The 21,934-nt window shown below is 49.9% G+C and overlaps 2 protein-coding genes across 2 annotated transcripts in view; one reads left to right on the top strand and one right to left on the bottom strand.

The window, feature by feature from the left end:
* TG (thyroglobulin) overlaps positions 1-21,934 on the bottom strand; it is a 230,691-nt gene that overhangs the window by 32,973 nt on the left and 175,784 nt on the right. The window contains exons 42-43 of the mRNA XM_018058585.1: positions 3,211-3,375; positions 1,590-1,757 (exon numbers count right to left, since the gene is read on the bottom strand). Coding sequence (XP_017914074.1) covers positions 1,590-1,757; positions 3,211-3,375 — 333 coding nt within the window. The remainder of the gene's footprint in view (positions 1-1,589; positions 1,758-3,210; positions 3,376-21,934) is intronic.
* SLA (Src-like-adaptor) overlaps positions 21,599-21,934 on the top strand; it is a 39,398-nt gene continuing 39,062 nt past the window's right edge. Inside the window, exon 1 of the mRNA XM_005688828.3 lies at positions 21,599-21,742. The gene's annotated coding sequence lies outside the window, so the exon portion shown is untranslated. The remainder of the gene's footprint in view (positions 21,743-21,934) is intronic.

Here is a 21,934-nt window from a genome sequence, read left to right as displayed (position 1 = left end):
TACACACACACACACACACACACACACACACACACACAGCTCTCTGTTTATACACATATACATGGTATTGTTGTTCAGTCACTAAGTCGTGTTCGACTGCAACCCCATGGACTGCAGCACTCTAGGCTCCATGGGGTTCTCCAGACAAGAATCCTAGAGTAGGTAGCCATGTCCTTCTCCAGGGGATCTTCTTGGACCAGGGATCGAACCCGTATCACCTGCATTGGCAGGTGGATTCTTTACCACTGAGCCTCCAGAGGTGCCCATATATACCTGTACAGGCACACATATATGCATATATGTTACAGATAATGAGTATACATATGTGTTAGTAATGTTCATAATACTAAATTCATAGTATTATGAAAATTCTTTTCACACCAATGCACCTCCTGAGACAGTCCATGTTAATTGTTTGCTGTGTATTCTTTCATATAGAAATACATACAATTATACACACTTACATATTTACAGATATACACTGTTCTTTTAAATATATGAATACTACCTTAATTTCACACTCCTCTGGGTTCTGACTTTTGTTTCCCATTCGACAACATACCACAGGCATCCTCAAGATGGGAGAGATGGACCTGGTTCATTCTTTTCACCATCTACATTATCTATATCCAATAGTTCGTGTGTATCTTCATTCAGTTAACCATTTCCCTGTTCATGGATATTTGAGTTGCTTCCAATGTTTTACTATAACAATTAATGCTGTGATGAATACCTTTATATATTAATACATCTCATCTCAAAATGGCAGTTTCCATCTTTTTTTTCTTTTGCTCTAAGATAGATTCCCCTTCAGGAGGTAGATTACCCAAGGGAATAGAATAATCCAAAGGATGAGAGATCCCATTCGGTTGTGTTAATGATCCTTATTTGCTGTTATTAATTCCAATGATACTGCCTTATGGTCAATAGAGTCAAACTGAGCCAACATTGAGTGTCTGTCCTGTGTGTGTGTCATGAGCTGGGACCACCATCCCAGGGTGACAACCCAGAGGGCCATCAGGAGCAGCTGGACAGGGAGAGGGGGCTGGGCCAGGGGCCAGTGTGCCTGACCCCTTCCCAGGGGTGGCCACATCCTAGTGAGGAGTGATGGCTTCTCTGCTCTGAGCAGGAAGCATACGCTCAGGCAGATAAATGACCCCACGAGTCCCTCACACTTTGCTGTGTCTCCAACAAGCTGCCACAAGGCTCACATTTGGGCTTCCCTGCCAGGCTCCCTTCATCCACCCGCCTCTCCTTCTCCTAGGCTCCGTGGGATAAGCATCCTTCGTGGGTACAAGGGGTACGCACAGCCTGGAACCCTGAAGCTACAGAGCTCTTGAAGCCAGCCTTGCTGATGGTTTCCCACTGTGATTCATACAGATGTAGTTTCTGGATGTGTGTCACATCAGGTGTCTTATTTCTGAACCCCACCCCCACTACCATCTCCTAAATTCCTTACAGAGCTTTTGTACATGTAGTTTTTCACTGACTGTCTTGAAACTAACAAGCAAGCAAATCCATGACTCTTGACCAAGGTCTTGCTTAGGTCTAGAGTCACTGGGCCACACTCCGAGGCCCCTCCTGCCTACCTTCACAGCCTTGGCTCTGTTGATGAGTCCGTCGTCCTGAGAACTTCCGATGAGCAGATCCACCTTGACCCGTGGGGCCCTCTGCAGCGCTCGGGCTGGGGCCTCTCGGAGGTACTGGCCGTCGACCACCGGACCCCAGTAGTGGAAAGGACCACTCACAGCCAGCAGCTGCATCAGGTGCAAAGGGATGTCATGGTTTATATAGACTTCATCCTCAAAACCTGATACTGAAATAGCCAGTTGTATTGCTTCACCGGGGGCTTCCCAGGTGGCTCAGTGGTAAAGAATCCCACCTGCCAAAGCAGGAGATGCAGGAGATGAGGGTTCAATGCCTGGGCAGAGAAGGCCCCTGGAGAAGGAAATGGCAACCCACTCCAGTATTCTTGCCTGAAAAATCCCAAGGACAGAGGAGCCTGGCGGGCTACAGTCCAGAGGGTCACAGAGTCAGATACAACTGAGTCACTGAGCACAACACAGCTGCTTCGCTTAATCAAGTCTTAACCATAATGAGCACCAACGCTGGCTATTCACCCAAAGCTCTCCTGGGAAATAAGGGTAACGTGGCCAGAGCAGCAAGCAGGCAGGACACCAGGCCACAGTGCCAGGGTCAGGATGGCGAGTCTTACTCGGAGCAGTGACTAGTCCCTAGGGGAGCATCCCAGCACCTCCCACCAAGGTGACAACAGATCCACTGGGAGGAAGGGTAAGCCTGAGCCTGTAAGAGGTATTGATCATGGTGGTGGCCAAAGGCAGGACATGACAGGGGAAATTCATCAGCTTTAGTCACGATCTGATTAGCCCATATTTGGAGGAGCTGAGGATAAGACCTGCTCCAGGTCCATGAGTCCAGGCCCGCTGCGGAAGGGATTAAAGCCTCAGCTCAGATGACAAGTTATTCTTTCTAGAGTCCCCTTTGTCTGTATCAGGGCCAGGCAGGGAGCCTGGGGGCTGTGAGCACCATCTTTATAAGTTGGAGAGGCAGCACACAGCTGCCATGTCTAAGGGGCGTGGTGGCCTCGGTGCACTGCAGCCCTGCCCACAGTACTCAGCACGTGTTACTGTGACCTGACCAGGTGACACCACGATCCCAGCAAGACCCTTTACAGATGTCACTTCATCTTCTTCTCCTACTCTGTCAGAGTCCCATTATTAACCCCATGCTGCGTGCATGCTTGTGTCTGACTCTTTGGGACCCCATGGACTGTAGCCCACCAGGTTCTTCTGTCTATGGAATTCCCCAGGCAAGAATACTGGAGTGGGTTGCCATTTCCTCCTCCAGGGGAATCTTCCCCACCCAGGGATCGAACCCAGGTCTCCTGGGTCTCCTGCACTGGCAGGTGGATTCTTTACCACTGAGTCACCTGGGAAACCCTATTCTCCCCATGGCACAGACAAAATCTGATGCACAGAGACCAGTCGATCCTCAGGACCCGAATTTGGTCCATGACGTACTGTAGCCCAGGCATAGCTCGGGGAAGGGGTAAGGCGGTCAGGGAATATGCCTTCGGCCCCAGCTGGTCACCAGCCTACTGCGTGGCCTTGGGTGGGTCCTGTCTCCTTTCTGGCCTGGTTTCCATTTGTAAAAGACCCCTCCCTCCCCAACTCTCACACGAGTGCCTACCTTGGTCTGGGCATCATTGAGGATGCTGGCCGGCTCCTGGCGGAGGCAGGACACCATTTCTTGGACGGACGAGCTGGGGCAGCCAACCTCCTTTGCCAAAGCAGCTGCCTGTTGCTGAGCCCTCTCTGGCCTGATGACCGCAGCAGGGGAAAGTGCAGAGCCACCCTGGAAGACAGAGCAGACTCAGAGCCTGAAGTCTAAATCATCTCCCACACCCTGCTCAGCCCAGAGACCCCAGGGCTGCATCAGGGCTCTGCGTCCTTCTTCCAGGTGTGGGAGTCCCAGAACCCTTCCCTCGAGTGCCCACAGGCATCTGGGAGGTCAGGGCTGATCAATATCACATCAACATGTTATGTGGTCTTGACTGAGTCTCTCTGGGCCTCAGGTTTCTCACCTGTGAAGTGAGGGCAGTAGACAGAGTGATCTTCAGTCCTGACTATGAACTAAGGTTGTGCGTGCGTGTGTGTGTGTGTGTGTGTGTGTGTGAGTCATGCAGTCCAGTTCTTTGTGATCCCATGGACTGTAGCCCACCAGCTCCTCTGTTCATGAAATTCTCTAGGCAAGAACATTGGAGTGGGTTGCCTTGCCCTTCTCCAGGGGATCTTCCCAACCCAGGGATGGAAGCTGGGTCTCCTGCACTGCAGGCAGATTCTTTACCATCTGAGTCACCAAGGAAGCCAGAACTAAGGTTGCATATTGAGACAGAGAGTTGATGGTGGTTGAGCAGGGACAAAAATCAGAACTGTCCTCTGAGAAGAGGACTCCGCAAAAGGTGGGTACATACCACCAACGCCTCCTGAGGATTTCTTAAAGAGCAAGCTTTCCTGGCTCAGTTAATGTAGAGTCAGACTTTAAAATAGATGCCCACCTAGAAGGTGATGGAAACACAGTCATCGTGCAAGTCAATTGTATTGGCAGTCATTGTAAGTCTCCGTAAAACCTTTAGGTCTCTGGGAGCATTTTCTAAGAAGGCAAGTGGTGGTTGCTAGGTCCTGGGCAGTGGGTCTCTGAGCCTGGACAGTTGGTGGGACTGGATCTTCCACCCGGGGTAGAAGAGTTTAGCTGAGCAGGGTAGGATCCTGGGGCCTGTCCTCTGTAGGTCAACCCCTCCCTCCACCTCAGACATAGGCTGGGGCCCACCACGGAATCCAAGACAGCCAGGGCGGGACTACTGGCATCACTACCATTACTCACAATGCTGTCTCTAACAACAGTAACAGAACGGCCATTGACTGGGGACTTCAATTAACTTGAGTTAATCTTGTTTTATCTCATTGGGTCTTCACAATAGCTGTGTACGTTAGCAGCCGTTACTGTCTCCATTTGATAAACACGGAAATAAAGAAACAGGGAAATGAGCAACTTAGCCAACCACAAAAATCTGATCAGAGGCAGAAACAGCCTGCGGCTTCAGACAGTCAGGCTTCAGAGCGGACTGTGCTCAGGACCCCAGGGAGAAAGTAGAAGGGTCTAGATTGATTCCTGGGTTGGGAAGATCCTCTGCAGAAGGGAATGGCTACCCACTCCAGTATTCTTGCCTGGAGAATTCTATGGACAGAGGAGCCTGATGGGCTACAGTCCATGGGGTCACAGAGAGCTGGACATGACTGAGCACGCACCTACACAATTTACTTAAGTCTCACAATCATCCCATGAGGCAGGGGGAATTATCACCCGATTTTGTAGATGGGGGTGTTTAAGGCACAGAGGGCTCTGTGGGTCTGCAGTCAAAGACTTGCTCTGCGCTTCAGCATCTGTTAACCAGGGCAAGTCCTAACTTCAGGCTTAAGCAGTAATACAAGGAAAACACCAACCAACCCAAGGCCTGGAGGTCAGCAAAGGTGGCAGTGAATAGGTTCATGATGTTGAACCCTCACCATCATGAGGGTCGAGTCCCTGGGCCCTTGGGTTTGTTTCCAATGATGAAGACCACCGCATGGACTCGGTCTTAAGGGAAAACACACACACACCAACACACACTCAAGATATTCAAGATCAAAGCCCCATGTTCTAAATTACGCACTGAGCTGACAGAGTGCAGGAGGCCGAGGTGGGCTGGCTTGACCCACAGGTAGGCTGTGGGGAGACGTGGGTTTCAGGAGGGGGCCCTCTAATGTGCTCTACATTTTCTACAGATATAAAAAGCCAGAGTCCCTGATACGGTGAGGAAGTGGTTAACAGCGTGGGTTACACTAATATTGCAAGATGCCTCAGAGAACGTTTTTCTCTGCAAGGACTTTGTCTTAATCGATCTTTCTGAAGGAAACCATGTTCTTCATGGAAAATCGGTGGTTAAACAAGCCAACGGCAGGCTCAGCCCTCACTATGAAGCACTTGGTTGAAGACAAAGAACTGGGGGTGGGAGGAGGGGGCGGTACAGAGTCGTGCAGAGAGAGGGGGCTTCGGGTGCAGAAGAACCAGGTTCAAACCCCAACCCTGCTGCTTACCGATGAAGTGACCTTGGGCCAGTGAGTGGCCCTGGGGCCTCAGTTTCCTCATCTGTAAATGCAGACAATGAAGTGACCTCACAGGTCACTATGAGGATGCCCAGAGGAGGGGGCAGTGCCCTCCCTACGGAAGGCAGAGAGGCCTCTGCTGCTCTGGGCACCATGGACCCGGGACCGGCAGTGGGGTCTCTCCAGCCCACCCCATCACACCAGCCAGCCATCCTCAGCTCTGGGCCCGGACTTTATCTAAATCTGACCTAGCTATCGAGTGGCAATGAGTTTCCGCTTGTTTTTTTTTTTTTTTAACTTTAAAAATAGCACAGGGCAAAAACCACAAGTGCTGACCACTGCTTATTCGTTCTGGAGCCTCCAAACATGGGAAGGTATCTTGACCTCAGTCAGCCACAACGGTCGCTTTACACTCAGGACCTGCCCTCGGGCAAGCGCGGGCACAGACCACATGGTCAGACAGAGAGGCACCTCACAGAAGAGTCACACACACACACACTTACTGAAATACACCCTCACACAGAGACACAGACAGAAAGACACACGCAGACACACTCAGAAATACACAGGCACTCAGCCACACACACAGACAGCCTCTTAACTGGGACACCTCAGTGAACCCCTCACAGGCCTTCCCCGGAAAGCAACAAGGAGGGGTAGTTTCTGTGACAAACGTGCCGGCCCGGGAGGGCTTGGGGGCCTCTGGAAGATAAAAAATTCTGATGGCAGCGGTTAGGACGGGTATTCCCTTACCACCAGAACCTAGCACAAAGCTTGGTGCACAGCAGGCCTTCGCTAAAGACTGGTGGGCAGAATGGAACTCAAGTGAATGGCTGGATGGTTGACTGGCCGCTGCGTGGGATGAACAGGAGAGGTCCTGTCTGAAGCAGGGATTCCAACAGAGGCTTGTGTGGGGGGGAGGCATGAACCAGAACATCACTGCCACTGTTCTGCATCAGACCCTCTCCTGGGAACAGACCCAAACCTGAACTTGCCACCAGAACATCATAGACTGGCTGGGTTTATTGTCACTGTTTGCTCTCTAAGTCATGTCCAACTCTTTTGTGATGCCATAGACTATAGCTCACCAGGCTCCTCTGTTCATGGGATTTCCCAGGCAAGAATACTGGAAAGGGCTGCCATTTTCTTCCCAACCCAGGGATCAAACTCAAATCTCCTGCATTGCAGGCAGATTCTTTTTACCACTAAGCCACCTGTGAAGCCCCCTAGCTGGATTTGGGGACATCATTGAGGCAGACAGCTCAGAGATAACTCTGCAAGCTAAAGGAAGAGATAGACTTCAAAAAAACCAAAAATCTTCTGTACATGCAAGTTAATATTAATATTGCTTTTAATCTTTTCTACACTGAAATCATCTTCTTTTCTTGATCCCTAAAAGCATGAGTTTCACTCTGATTTGTGACACTTTGATTCTGGCAAAATTTCAGTCAAAGGGATGATAATTAACACAACTTTCATCCGGAGACCCTAGTCTTCAGGGCATCAGAGCACACTGCCCGCTTCCCCTGCTTCTTCGGAATCAGCAATTCTTGGTTTTAGTTGGTGGGAGCCCAGGGAATTTGGATGAAGGAAAAAGGGGGTATCTTAACCTTTGTTGGAGAACTAAATGGCAACCCACTCCAGAATTCTTTCCTAGAGAATTTCATGGACAGAGGAGCCTGGCAGACTACAACCAAGGGGGTCGCAAAGAGTCAGACACAACTTAGCGACTCACATACATAGCCCTTGTTAGTGTCCTTTGAATATCAGACAAAATGATGCCCTTGAAGCATCTTAACACCAACTGCAGGGATGAATTATAGCCTAGGAGAGCTCGTGAAAGACAAAGCTCTGTGAGTGCTGCTTCTTTTGTGGAGAAATGCGTGTGCACAAAACACGTCACCTCTCCAAGCCTCAGGGGCCTCCACTATAAAGCGCTGGCCTCACGGTCTTGCTGCCAGAGGTATCAAGTATGCTGCGTGGGGAGCTCAGCATGGGGCCGGTGCAGGGCAAGGGAACGGCCCACTGGCTCTCTCTCCTGCTATTCCTCCTAGTACTATGTATGGGTCTTCCCAGTAGGACATGCCAGCCTTTCACTGACTAATTCTAAATTGCCGTGCCCTTTAAAACTTTGAAAACAACTTCCAGTGTGGAAAAACTGAGGGAGCAATTTGTGAATCAGGGCCGATGGCAAGAATCAGAACCTGCAGGAAAAGCAAGCAGCCCAGTTCCTCTGAGGAGCAAGGAACTGAGAGGAGGCCTGGCTTCTGGGCCCGTCTGCTTCCTCCCTGCCACAGGAGCCCTGCTGGGTGCTCCTCACCCTCTCTTCCCCTTCCATCTCTCCACCTTTAAAGGATACAACTTTTAGGGGAGGTGGAAGAGAAGGAATATTTTATAAAGTAACTTCTAAGAGCCAGGTCATTCCTGCACATTTTCTCATGTGATCCTAGCAACAGCCCTGTATGGATTACCATCCCCACTTTACAGATGGAGAGATTGAGGCCCAGGTGGGCAAGTACTTTGTTCAAGGTCTTGGGACTGAAAGCAGCAGAACCAGGTTTATAAAGCTTGCACCGTCTCCGCTACACCGTCCTACCTACAGGCAGAGACAAGAGCTCAGCCCATCACACTCTTGGCTTTCCACTATACTCGGGAGTGGCCGATGGGTGGTGATTTGTAAACAAGACGTTTGCAAGGTGGTCAGGACAGAGAGAGGAAAGGCAGGGAGAGCCTGGCTTCACCCGCAGCAGGAGTGCCGAATGTGAAACAGTCTCCCTTGTCGTGACCTCATTAAGTCTGCGGCATGGAAAAGCCACCCCGAGACCAACCAGAACCCACCATGGGTCACTGTGATGTGCATTTATAAGTGTCCTGCTTTTCGTTTTCTATAGAGTGTTCGCTCAGACCATCTCAACACCCCAACCCATCTGATGAAGTAGGAAGAGCCAATATAATTTTGAAAGGAAATACATTACTTATTTAATCACTCTTTTTGTACATTCTCTGCTGCTGCTGCTGCTAAGCCGCGTCAGTCGTGTCCGACTCTGTGCAACCCCATAGACGGCAGCCCACCAGGCTCCCCCGTCCCTGGGGTTCTCCAGGCAAGAACACTGGAGTGGGTGCACATTCCCTACGTCATTCCAAAACGAAATTGGGATATACTCAGCAAAGAATGTCAACAAAGTTTAGTAAACTGTTTGTACAGATGAAGGAGGCTAAGAAGCCAGATTTCCTGGCCCCAAGATGCTGTGGTTTTCCCATGCTTCCCTGATGCCTTGATGGAGGGCAGGTGTCCTGTGAAGTCCACGGGCATCCTGACTCACTCATCTCCCCATCACCTATCACTCCACCAGGTTCTTTGGATAGTCCAACTGTAGTTCCCAGAGTCCCCTATTAATTCAAGATGAGGGACTGATGAGTGATTTTTTTGGACTTCTTATAGTTTTTATAGAATTTTATCACATTTAATTAGAACAAATTTTAATTACATTTAAAAGAGTAATTCCTTATGAAAATATAACCTGACTCTTGTTGAGAGGAAAGCAGACATAGCCACTGATCTGTGGACTAGTGGCAAGGTCAAAACCATGTAAGAACACTTGGCAGGGGGAAGAAGAGGTGGGGCAGAAGGAAGACCACTGTGGGCAGAGGGAGGTGATCCTGACCCACGGGTGTGGTCCCCAGAATGAGCCTCAGCATCATCACATCCCAGGTTTGCCAAAACAGCAATCCTCTTCACACCCGGAAAAAGGCCAGCGTGCATTGCTCTACAGCCATCAGCGTCACCTGGGTCTTGTCGCTCAGTTGCTCAGTCGTGTCTGACTCCTTGAGACCCCTTGCAGTGCTCCTCTGTCCATGGGATTTTCTAGGCAGGAATACTCAATACCATTTCCTCCTCCAGAGGATCTTTCCAACCCAGGGATTGAACCCACGTTGCCTGCACTGCAGGTGGATTTTTTGACCACTGAACCAGCAGGGAAACCCAATCTGTCACCTCTGTTTAGTTAAAGGTAAAAGAGCAATTTTTGCAATTTCAAAGCAAAAATAGCACAGAAATCTACAGTAGAAAATAAAGATGAGCAAAACAATGGAAACTTAAATATAAGTTTCTGAGTCAAGGAGCAATTATTGTTAGCCTTTCAGCATGTCTCTTCTGTGTGTGTATGTGGGGGGGAGGTTCCTATTTATATACTTATATGTAGGGAATAAATTAGATCATACTGATTTTGAACTTGTCTTTTTACCTCTCGGTCCATTGTGCATATCCTTCTGTGATGGTCCCTAGCCATTTATGAGACTTTCTAATGTCAACAGCACCTTGGGTATTTCGGCTGTTAGGGAGAGAGTCATGGACAGGTTAGGAGTGCCTGCAGGTCATACTTGAACACAAACCACAGCTCTGATTGGCACTTTTTTATCTGGACTCTTCCTTCATCTGCAAGAAGGAGTAGAATGATGCTGATAGCTTCTCTAGAAGACCTCAGACAGGATAATACTGACTTGCCCCAAATCATCTACTGTTACCGAGTTGGATTCAGGATGCTTTTCTTCAAAGCCATCACATCACCTGGCCCTGCTAGGCCGAAGGGAGCAGGGGACCAGGCTACTGTCTGCTCTCAACCTCCCTTCTCCTAACATCTCTGGCAAACACTCCTTCCCACGTGGCTCGGTTACAAATCGCTTCTGCTACCTGTGGATGTGCTTTGTGGAGGCCTTGCCCAGGCATCCGCTCGGGGTGGCCTTCTGGTGAGGGGGGTGCCTCCCAGGCACTTGGTCAGCCTTGGCTTTGCCCCTTTAGAACCACACTCACTCTCCTGTCATACTTGTCCTCCATGCTCCTGGAAACTTGACAAAACGCCTTTTTTTTCCCCCATCTGTCACGACCATTACATCCAATGGCCTCTGTCCCCTTCTGCCTGTCAGAAACCATTTAAACGCTTGGCACTCGAAACGTACTGCTGTCCCAGGCAAAGCTTTCGTGCTTTAAAAGGGACACCCTGACTAATGGCCGAGGCAATGGCCGCCTTCTGATTTCAAAGGGAATGGAAAAGGCAGGCTCCTGAAGCTCCCCCTCTGCTCTGAACGAGCAGTTCACACACACACGCAGTAGGCAAGTGTCGCCTTTGAAAAATAATTTCCAAATTACAACTTGTAAAAGTGCCTAGGTGCCTGGATGTTTCTGTCCAGCCATTGCTCCTGTGGCTCTATTTCAGGGACCGGCCGATTTAGAATGAATGCCTAGGACAGCTGGGACTGTATGGAGGAGAGGGCGAATCTTAGACTCAGAGGAGGTCGGCCTCGGCGTTCCCACATTCTTATGCTTTGGCTTTGAACAGATCAGTCACTTCTTCAAGTCTCAGCTCCCTCAGCCTTACCGCCTTGCTGCCAGAGATATAGGAAGTATGGAGTGTGAGAACTCAGCACGGGGCCACGTGCAGAGCAAACGCCCCACTGGCTCCCACTCCTTCAATTCCTATTAGTTCTCTGGGTCCTCCCAGTGGGACAGGCCAGCCCTTTGCTGACTAATTCTACGTTGTCATGCTTTTAAAACATTTGTAAAGCAAAACCAGTGTAGAGAAGTGGTAACAAGGACTAAGCACAAAGAAAGACTTGCATTCGAGCCTCTGCTCTTAGTGGTCTTGTCTTGTTGGGCAAATCAGCTAACTTCACCCTGTCCATTTTGTGAAGTTGGAATTTTATTTTACTTTTTAATTTTCTCCCCATGTGCTACACAGTGGGTTCCTGTTGGTTATCCATTCTAAATATAGCAGCGTGTACATGTCTATCCTAAAGAAAGAAGGACAGTGAAGTTGCTCAGTCGTGTCCGACTCTTTGCGACCCCATGGACTGTAGCCTACCAGGTTCCTCCGTCCATGGGCTTTTCCAGGCAAGAATACTGGAGTGGGTTGCTATTTCCTTCTCCATGGGATCCTCCCAACCCAAGGATCGAACCTGGGTCTCCTGCACTGCAGGCTGACACTTTACCATCTGAGCCACCAGGGAAGTCACGCACGTCCATCCTAAACTGCCTAACTATTCCTTCCTCCCAGCCCTTCCCCTGGCGACCGTAAGCTCGCTAAGCCTGTGAGTCTCTTCCCGTTTTTTAAATTCATTCACATTACTTCTTTTTAGACTCCACATATAAAGGATGTCATAGGGCATTTCTCCTTCTCTGACTTACTTCCCTCAGTGCGACAGCCTCTGGGCCCATCCATGTTGCTACGGATGGCGTTATTTCATTCTTTTTAATGGCTGAGTAACAGTCCATTGTGTTTTTATGCCTTCCTCTGTCGATGGGCATTTAGGCTGTCCCTGTGTCTTGGTTACTGTAGACAGCGCTGTAGTGAACACTGGGGTGCAGCTATCTGTTCACATCATGTTCTTCTCTGAATAGATGCCCAGGAGTGGGGTTGCAGGGTCATATGGTAGCTCTATTTTTAGCTCTGTGTTTGAGGAACTTCCTTACTGTTCTCCACAGCAGCTGTACCAATTTAAGTAGTCAGGGATTTTATTCCTCTCTCTGCTTGATTGCATGGATCAGTATACAGAGATAACTGGAATTGGTGGCAGATCTGGGGGTGGGGGGTTAGCCAGCTCTTGCCCAGGACTATATTCCCGCATCTAATATCAAGGTGGAAAGAGGGAAGAGTGAGGGGCATGGAGGGAATTTCTGGCCGAGAGGGAAGTTGGCCTGGAACTGAAGCCTGGCTGCTCTGCCCCACAGGAGAGACTGAGCGGCTTGTTTTCTCTATAAGTGTGGCTCTGCAGTCAGCCATGGCTGCCTGTTTGAACTATGCCTCCAAATATGAGCATCTAGGAGATAGTAGGGGGCCTCCCAAGTGGCTCAGCAGTAAAGAACCCAGCTTTCAAAGCAGGAGATGTGGGTTCGATCCCTGAGTCAGGAAGATCCCCTGGAGAAGGAAATAGCAACCCATTTTGGTATTCTTGCCTGGGAAATCCCACGCACAGAGGAGCCTGGCGGGCCACAGTCCATGGGGTCGCAAAAGAGCTGGTCACAACTTAGCGACTAAACAACAAGAAGACGACGGCAAGGCCCAGCCTAGTCATCTGGGAGTGAGAAAGCCTTGCCTGGTAACTGGTTTCCCCCCGTCACCTGCGACCACCTCCCTCTGTCCATCTCCTCCTTTCCTTCCTGGACTCGGTGGCACTGACCAGCTCCTGGGAGAAAGGGCTCCCCGGGCTGCCCTGGAGAAGCGCAGTGTGTGTTCTGAGACTCTGGTGGGTTCTCAGAGTGTTCTGAGCCTCCGGTGGGTGTGGATGGTCTTGTGTGTGCAGAAGGGGAACTGGCTGGGGGACAGGGTGTCCTCTCAGGGGACAGTGTCACCAGCAAGGGTAACCGGGGCCACACGGACATGACTGGGGATGCCTCTGTCAGAGAGAGCAGAGCAGAGAGGAGGGATGTGGCCCGGCTCTCATTAGATATCCCTGGAGGGGGCACGTTGGAAAGAGGCTGGACCGGGAGACAGGGCACTGACCCAGAAGGCCTTCCTGGGTGCCCGGCACAAAGGTACAGGTGAGGGGGCTGCCTGCAGAGGTCAGTCATGGGTGCTGGAGTCAGGTTCTGGGCTGGAGGCCCTGTGTTGGCCACAGTGGTGCAGAGGCGGGAGGGCCCCCCACCGGAAGTGGACAGTCAAGGGCTCCCACCTCACGTCCAGACCACAGAGGTGGCATGGAGCGCCTGAGGGCAAGCCATCTGGGCATCCAGCTGGACTGAACCCTGCGGCCCTGGGCTGTCCTGGCAGCTGTTCTTCAGACTTGAGCCTCACACCCGCACCCTCCCACACTTGGCCTTGTGTGTTCAGTGGGGCCCTGCATTCTCCACGGCCCACTTCCTTATCCTGTGTTAGCTCCAGCTAATGGGTGTGTGGTCTGAGCTTCGCCCCCTCTTTATAACAAGGGTAGCCCTTGCAGGCCCTGGGCCCATCACTCTGCCAGACCCCTCCCCAACTCCCCTGTGTGAACAAGCCCCCGGGACTCTTGCTAAGGTGCTGACGCATCGGTATGAAGTAAAAAGGCCTGCTTCTGAGCCCCGCCCCAGCTGAGCTCCTGGAACCCATGTCGTGCCATCTGCAACAACACAATCCCCTTCAAATTTGTCAGGGAAAAACAAATATACATTTTCATACGGTGTAGAAAAAGAATGGACAGAGCTTGGGCTTTGGGATTGGAGAAATCTTATTGAATCTTGAACTGACAACTTGGTAAGTGGTTCTACTACCTGGATTTCAGTTTCTCCACCTGTAAAATCGGTACATAATAGTGTCTCAAGGTACAGCATCAAGAGCATGGACCATGAGTTCATTATTACTGCACATGCAAGGTCAGTATCACCTCCTCCTATGAGCTGTGTGTACTTAGGAAAGCTATTTAAATCCCCTGTGCCTTAGTTTCCTCAAGTGTAAAATGAGGGTAAGAAGAATATTTCACTAGATTGTTGAGATGAATTGATGAGGTAAAAGGTAACGTGCTTACATGGGTTAGGTTTCCAATAAATGGTAGCCAATATTAAACTCAGAATTGATATTTCAAAGAGCTCTAGCAAGAATTAAACGAAATTACAGGTTTGAAAAATACTTCAGAACCTGTACAGCACTGTCAGAGATCGGTTATTATGATTTATAATATTATTGCTGCTGCTGCTAAGTCACTTCAATCATGTCCGACTCTGTGTGACCCCATAGATGGTAGCCCACCAGGCTCCCCTGCCCCTGGGATTCTCCAGGCAAGAACACTGGAGTGGGTTGCCATTTCCCTCTCCAATGCATGAAAGTGAAAAGTGAAAGTGAAGTCACTTAGTCTGTCAGACTCTTAGTGACCCCACGGACTGTGGCCTACCAGGCTCCTCCATCCATGGGATTTTCCAGGCAAGAGTACTGGAGTGAGGTGCCATTGCCTTCTCCAATTATTATTGCTATTCAAACTCAAATTTAAAAAATAGCCAAATCTTCTCCAATCTAAAGAAAGCTTTGGGGATTGCAGTTTTGTATTGGCCAAAGATATTTTAAGCAACTGGGCTTGTCTATCTTCTTTCCCTGCTTGGCGGCCCCATGCTGCTGAGTGTAATTAGTTGTGGCTCTGTGGGTGATAAAGTAAAGGCTGACTGACAATTTCACACCCACCCAGTGGCTTAGAAATGGATGACACCATTCTAAATTGCATTAAGGCCAGTTTTGAGCTTGTTCTTCAGGTGACAACCATGGAATCTTGTTTTGAGTGGAAAGCCTATCTCACAGAAGTATTAAGGCATCATAAAATGAGAGAGAAATGATTAGCAAGGGGACTTTAATAAAAGCCATCATCATGCTATGAGAGATGGTAACCTCATTTTGTTCTGCTAACGCATATTTTGAGGTGTTTGGACAAGTTTAACTGTGATTATTGTTTATGAGATGAAAATACAGGAGTGAAGCAATCAAGAGGCCTGACTCCGCTCGCGCTCGAGAGCTGATCGCAGAGGCCTTATCGCTAATGTTCACCCAGCTCTTCTATCCACTCTGGGACACAGCCAGCTCTGCTCCCAGAAGCTGGTTCTTCACCAGAATAGCTCCATGGGCATCTTTGAGCATTTCCGTATGCAAGATGCTGCAGGGACCCTGAAGGTGATTAAGGCCTAGAGCAGGAAATGGCAAACCCACTCCAGCATTCTTGCCTGGAGAATGTCATGGACAGAGGAGCCTGTCGGGCTGAAGTCCACGGGGTCACAAAGAACTGGACATGGTTGAACACACACCCATGAAGGCCTGAAGAAAGTTTGTAATCTATAGGAAGGGGCATTTCTTTGTCTTTCTGGGTTTTTTTTGTTTTAAATTCTCACTCCTCCTGTCCCACCCTCCAATTCTCCATCCATTCTGCCCTTTCTTCCTCCTAGCAAATATTTGATGGTTCCTCTGGCCATGCAAGGTGCTAATGCTAGGTGTCAATCATTGACAAAACAGGTAGCCGCCTGGCCTTCATGGAACTTAACGGTTTTCGGATGACAGACCAACACAGAGGGGAAAAGGGGAGGTATTAAAGAAAAGCTTGAAGAACTTCCCTTCAGTGGGCCTGATACCACCTGATGCCACCATGTACCAAATCGTATTTCTCTCGGTAAGACTGCCTCTTGCCTTTGTCCTAAGTGAAATTCACAAAGGATCTCTGCGTCCTTCCTGGTTCAACTATACATTTGAACCAAGGAAAGATAACCTGTGATGTCTCAAAACTCCTTGTTAATAATCCTCTTTGTTTAGAAATGACACTTGTCTCCCTCTTTACGTTTCTATTAGAGTCTTGGTCTCCCAAACAGAGTACATGAGACAATCCATTGGTACACAGGAAGAAATTTCCAGAATATTTACCTATAAATATTCTTTAGGTAGTCTTATTCTTTTAAAACATGTTTATCTCTATAATGTATATTTTAGTACAGTCATCTACGAATATAATTGATGACTGTGTATATAAAAGACGTGTCTGTTAAAAATGTGCACATATAGGGAATGCTTACTCAAACTCACTCCAAACTGTTTTACTGTCATGATCAACAAGTTTAGAGATGAGAACACTTGTACTCGAGAACAGGAAGAGGCCCTTTTCTCAATGAACTGAAGGAAACAGAGTCGAACGAGGATGCCCCCATGCACCATAGCGTTTGCTCCGCTGGTGGGAATAAAAGTGACCAGCAAACTTCTCGCCTCTAGGACAGTCACAGGGTGTTCTGGCAAAAGGCTCCACTGCAGACAGATGCCACTGGCCATCTCTTCTCCCCACCAGGGCCACACAGAGGGAGCCAGTCTGGGGAACAGGCCGTTCAGACAGCTGAGAACCTCAACTTAGGACAGAGGACAAGAGCAGGCAGGGGAGAGGGCTTGACCCCCCTCCTCCCCCGACCCGCCGCCACTGCATAGGGTAAAGGAAACATGAGTCCTTCCGCCAGGCTCTAAGAGGAAGGGATCAAGCCTTGGCTGGCCCGCACTGCAGACTCACTCCTGTTCTGGCAGGTCCTAGAATAAAGGGACAGCAGGAGTAAATTCAGGGACAGAGCCAGCAGAGCCTGCCAGGCAGCAGGAGAAAGCAGAAGTCACTGAGATGGCAGGTCGGAGCAGTGAGCACCGGGAGGAAGCCACACAAAGGCCACGCACAGTGAGGGCAGCGGGGGTGGAAGGCTGGGGCAGAGCTGGGCTGAGACTGAACTGACCCGAGGCGGTCAGCTCGTCAGCCTGTTCCAGGAGCACTGAGAGGGAAGAGGGGATCACAGGCAGTGGGAGGACCAGCATGTGGCCGATACTGACATCACTTCCAACTCCAGACAAGATGCAACTTATCATCCCACAAAGAGAAAAAACAAGAAGGGACCGATGGAATGTCCTGGCCAGCACTGCCAAATGTGTAGCCTTAGTGGACTCCACTCATGTTCAAGGTTGAGCTGAACATCACCTGCGTCCATCAAGGCTTGGGGCCACTGCAACATTCTGAACCATTTCCTTTAGTTTCCCTCATCACAGAACCCCCGCTCTGCTGCCCTGTCATCGCGGTTCATTCCTGTCCCTGTTCGCTGACCTCTTGGATGGCAGGACATGAGTCCCAGTCACCCTGGTGCCCCCTGAGCTTAGCCTCATGGTTGGCATGAAGCTAATAGTTACTCAATACAACATTCATTTAAATAAAGAAATACCTGTTAGATCTAGAAAAGAAAAGAGTTTGCATCTTCATGCATCTACAAGAAGTTAGTAGGGAAAGCAAAATTGCAATGTTGCGAAGACTGAAATTGGGGCCCCTCTCAGACAGCTTCCCAAGCTTTGGGAACCCACTGTCCCTAAGGGGGATGCAAAGGGGATTAGTTGAGCAACCACAGAAGAGAACAGCTTGGGTGAATCAACGCATTTGTGCAACTCCTCAGAATGGAGAAGCCCAGTGCACACAGAGCTTCTGCTTTTTTTTTTTTTTTTTTTTTTCCTCCTGAAAACACTGTCAGCTCCAAGAGGCACCCCCCAGAGAAACACAAAAATTCTGAGAATACACATTCAGGTGCCATTCTAGCTGCACAATTCAGCTCATCCACATGGACCATTTACCCAGCTCCGGAGATGGTTCCAGAAACATGAACAGCTCCCAACTGCAGGAAACAATAGGGTCTGATATCCCCCAGATGATTTTCAAGGTTAGCTCATCATCCCCCGCCCTCCCCCGGAGGTGAAGAGTCAATATTCACAGGTCAGGCGCTTTTTGTTCAGAAAGCAGATCCATCGCTTCCATTTACTTGTTCATCTGATGCATGGGTGTGGCTCATCTGTTTGGGGGGCAGGCTCGGTGCTGGGCTCATGGTCTGTGTTAGACCTGCCCCTGCTTGCCCCAGCTTGTGCTCCACTTTGAAAGGAAAGAGGCAGAGGCATATTTCATGGTTCCCGTGTCCCCACCCTCCACCCCGCCCCCGCCATACACCTTGCACTAGGCTAGCTAATCTATGCACATCCGCCTATGGACCTCAGCTGGAGAAGTGGGTTTGGTTCCTGCTTGGTTTAAGAGAACTGCAGACCCCCCGGTGGGGAGGCAACACCTGGCTCTCGATGACACTAAGTGTGTAAAGCTAGCGTTTACAAGGGAGAACATTTTGTTTCAATAAGACGATGACTGCACAGAAGTAGGAGGAAACTAGTCAAGCAAATCTCAACATACAGGGTCATCTTGCTAATTTGCCTGTGGACATTAGCCTGGGTCCTAATAGCTCATAGACAGTGGTAGAGCAGAGATATCACTTTGCAGATAAAGGTCTGTCTAGTCAAAGCTACGGTTTTTCCAGGAGTCATCTATGGAGGTGAGAGCTGGACCATAAAGAAGGTTGAGTGCCGAAGAACTGATGCTTTGGAACTGTGGTGTTGGAGAAGACTTTTGAGAGTCCCTTGGACAGCAAGGAGATCAAACCAGTCAATCCTAAAGGAAATCAACCCTAAATATTCACTGGAACAACTGATGCTGAACCTAAAGCTCCAATATTTGGCCACCTGATGAGACGAGCCAACTCACTGGAAAAGACCCTGATGCTGGGAAAGATTGTATGCAGGAGGAGAAGGGGGAGACAGAAGATGAGATGGTTGGATGGCATCACAGACTCAATGGACATGAGTTTGAGCAAGCTCAGGGAGTTGGTGATGGACAGGGAAGCCTGGTGTGCTACAGTCCATGCGGTCACAGAGTCCAAAGTGACTGAGCAACCAAATAACAATGTAACAGCTTACTAACTCAAAATCTCTCTGGAAATCAGCTGCTTTTGCACTGATGGACCGGGATATCTCCATGTGTTCTTGTAGCGCGATTGCCGGACAGGTGGTCACTCAGCCAGGGCTGATCCCATTCTTAACTTAAAGACCTTGGTGGGGGTGTCCCCCTGCCAAGCATGGGCTCTGACCTCCACAAGATCCCTCAGCCTGGGCCACAGCCCGGGATTCTTTGAAGTGCAGTTGACAGCTTCGGGTACATTTTCTCAAACAGACGCCATTTCCATGCCGTCACCCCAGGGCTGAAAGGGAGGTGGTGAAACAGCAAGGCCAGGGCAAGTGGGCAGCAGCTCCAGGTCACCCAGTGGAAATGGGCAGAGAGGATCCTGCCCCCCGGGCTCCCACGGCTCCCAGTTCTGGGCTTTTCCTGCAGCAGCCTCTCCTGGGCACTGACCACTCCCTTTGATGGAGACCCGTCTATGGTCCTTGCCTGCCTGCTGTCAGCCTCCGCCATCAGACCACCGGGAGCTCCCTTAGGCCCACTGTGCTTTTCCTCCCCGTCCCCCAAAGTCTGCATGAGCCTCTAGCCCTCTAATGTGTTCCTGGGCTGGTCCTTTTCCTCCCGGAGCCTCAGCCCATGGCACAGAGAGCCCCTCCGTCTCCCAGCTCCACACTGGCCATTTTCCTTTCCTTACAGAGTCACCAGAACTGATAGCTGTGTAGTAGGGCAGGGCTTTCATGCATGGCTGAACTCCAATGCCTAGAAAACGTCATTGAATAAATAACTGAATGAGGGAATGACTCTAGAGTCTAACTCATAATTGATGCTCAGTAAATATTTTTTGACAAGTAGCCTAAGGCTTCGTGCCTCTTAACTATCAATCTAAACCTCTGCTACTCCTCTGGGTGAGTTCAGGGGGAAAAGTCCACTTCTGCTTCTCCCTGCCTACCTGCTCCTCCCCCTCGAGGCCGAGCACCCAGTCAGTCTTTGCAACATTTCCTCTGCCCCTTCCCAGGGTGCCCCGTGCAGCACAGGGACTCTCACAAGTTGTCTAAGGAAGCATCTCTCTAGTACAGAGCCCCTGCTAAATTTAGAAGCAGCCCTGGTGTTTTGAATTCATCTTCGATCACAACAGTGAGAGAGGTTTCTAAATGACTGTCCCTGCTGGCCGTGTCGTTCCCACCAGGTTGGGGCCGCGCCATCAGCCCCAGACAGTGACCTGACTCTGCATGAGGACCAGTTGGGTGATGCTGGGCAGATCACTGGATGCTCTGCCTTCTCTGTGAAGTGGGAGGTGGACCAGGGCTCTCAGAGGGCCATGCAGCAGGTCATGTGGCATTCTGAGCTCACCCAGGCAACTCCATGACACGCTGTCTGGAGCCAGCATTCTGGCAGCTTCCATCTCTACCACCAACAAGCCCTTGGGCTCCATGTGTTGGGCTTTGCTGATCGAGACCATCATGCTATGAGTCGTGTCTGACTCTGTGCCCCCTTGGACTGTAGCCCTACAAGCTCCTCTGTCCATGGAATTCTCCAGGCAAGAAAGAATACTGGAGTGGGTTGCCATTTCCTTCTCCAGGGGATCTTCCTGACCCAGGAGTCAAACCAGCATATCTTGCATCTCCTGCATTGGCAGGCGGATTCTTTACCACTGCACCACCTGGGAAGCATGCTATGAACATGGAGATATATACCATTACTTAAAAAAATTCAGACCCATCACGAAGCTGAAATAGTACAATGCACATATTCCCTTCACCCAAACTGACCAAGCATGAACATTTTGCCACATTTGCTTTCTGTCTTTCTCATTCTCTTTCTCTTTGTGTGTGTGTGTTTTCTTTCTTTTTTATTGAACCATTTGAACTTTAAAGACAGCGTGCCCCTTGACCTCTAAATACATTAGCACGGAGTTCCGAAAAATGAGCACATTCTTCACATAACTCGATGTCATTATCATACCCAAGAAAATTAGCCCTGACACAAATGGTCTAATATGCAGTCTGTATTTGAATACCCCCACCTCCATCCCACAAATGTTCTTTCTAGTCTTTCTCCCTTGATCCAGGAGCCAGTCAGGCATCATACATTCAGTTACCATGTTTTCTTAGGCAACTTTCATCAGGAACCTAGGACAGCTGACTATTTCTCATAACCTTACTAGTTTTATAACCTTTCATAACCTTTTCTAGTTTCTTCTGGTTGTAGCACCAGCCAGCCAAGGGGTGGTATGCCTCCCCCGGGAAGGCTGGTGGGCTGCTCCTTTCTGTAAAGGGTCTTTGAGGCCCATTATTTCAGTCCTCTGCCAATTAAAAACTTGTCTACAGCGGAGCCAAGACCAGAAGCTTTGCTCGGGGCCCACCGGGCAGTGACATCAAGAACCTGAGAAGAGAGAAGCAGCTGAGGCTTCTGAGCGTCGGCCCCCTCGGACCCAGTGAGCTTTAGACCATGAGAGCATCCTCTCAACCTCCTCCGCCTTTTAATTAGAGACAAAATGTCCCCGTGTCTGAAAGCGGAGCGTGGTCTGGACACTTAGAATCAAGCTGCCCATATTCCCAAGCGCTTTGCTAAAAAAAAAAAAAGAGCAGTGTTGCTATCTGCCCTGTCCTTGCAAAGAGAAGTCTGCTCAGCGTGGTTGCTGAAAACAGGAACCTGTCTCCTGCAAGCCCGCGCCTTCCTCGTTTCTAGCAGAGGAAGTGGCAGTCGGTTTAGCAGCTGTGCTTCCCGATAGCATGGGCTCCTCTGCACCGGCGGGAGGCTCACTCTGCCACGGAAGTAGCAGCTGATGGAGCGGTGGCGACAGTGCTCCTGATGGTCCCTCCTCTGCGACTCCCAGGGGAGACCGTGCCCAGCTGTTGAAGGTATCTGGGGGGACGTGGCAGGGGCTTTGGAGGGGAGGTGTCGGGAACCCTGAGACACACAGCTGGCAGTGGGGGTACTTTCTGGAGACAGACGTGCTCTGGGAAGACAGGCAGAAGCAGGTCTAAGTGACGCTTGGTGGCTGGTGAGTCGTGGCTGCTCACTGATGGGGAACTCTATGCCAGGAAGGGCTG

The sequence above is a fragment of the Capra hircus genome, chromosome 14 (genome assembly GCF_001704415.2).
Source record: "Capra hircus breed San Clemente chromosome 14, ASM170441v1, whole genome shotgun sequence".
Taxonomy (NCBI): domain Eukaryota; kingdom Metazoa; phylum Chordata; class Mammalia; order Artiodactyla; family Bovidae; genus Capra; species Capra hircus.
The sequence above is the reverse complement of the archived record's forward strand: the minus strand, read 5'-3'. Positions and strand labels throughout refer to the sequence as shown.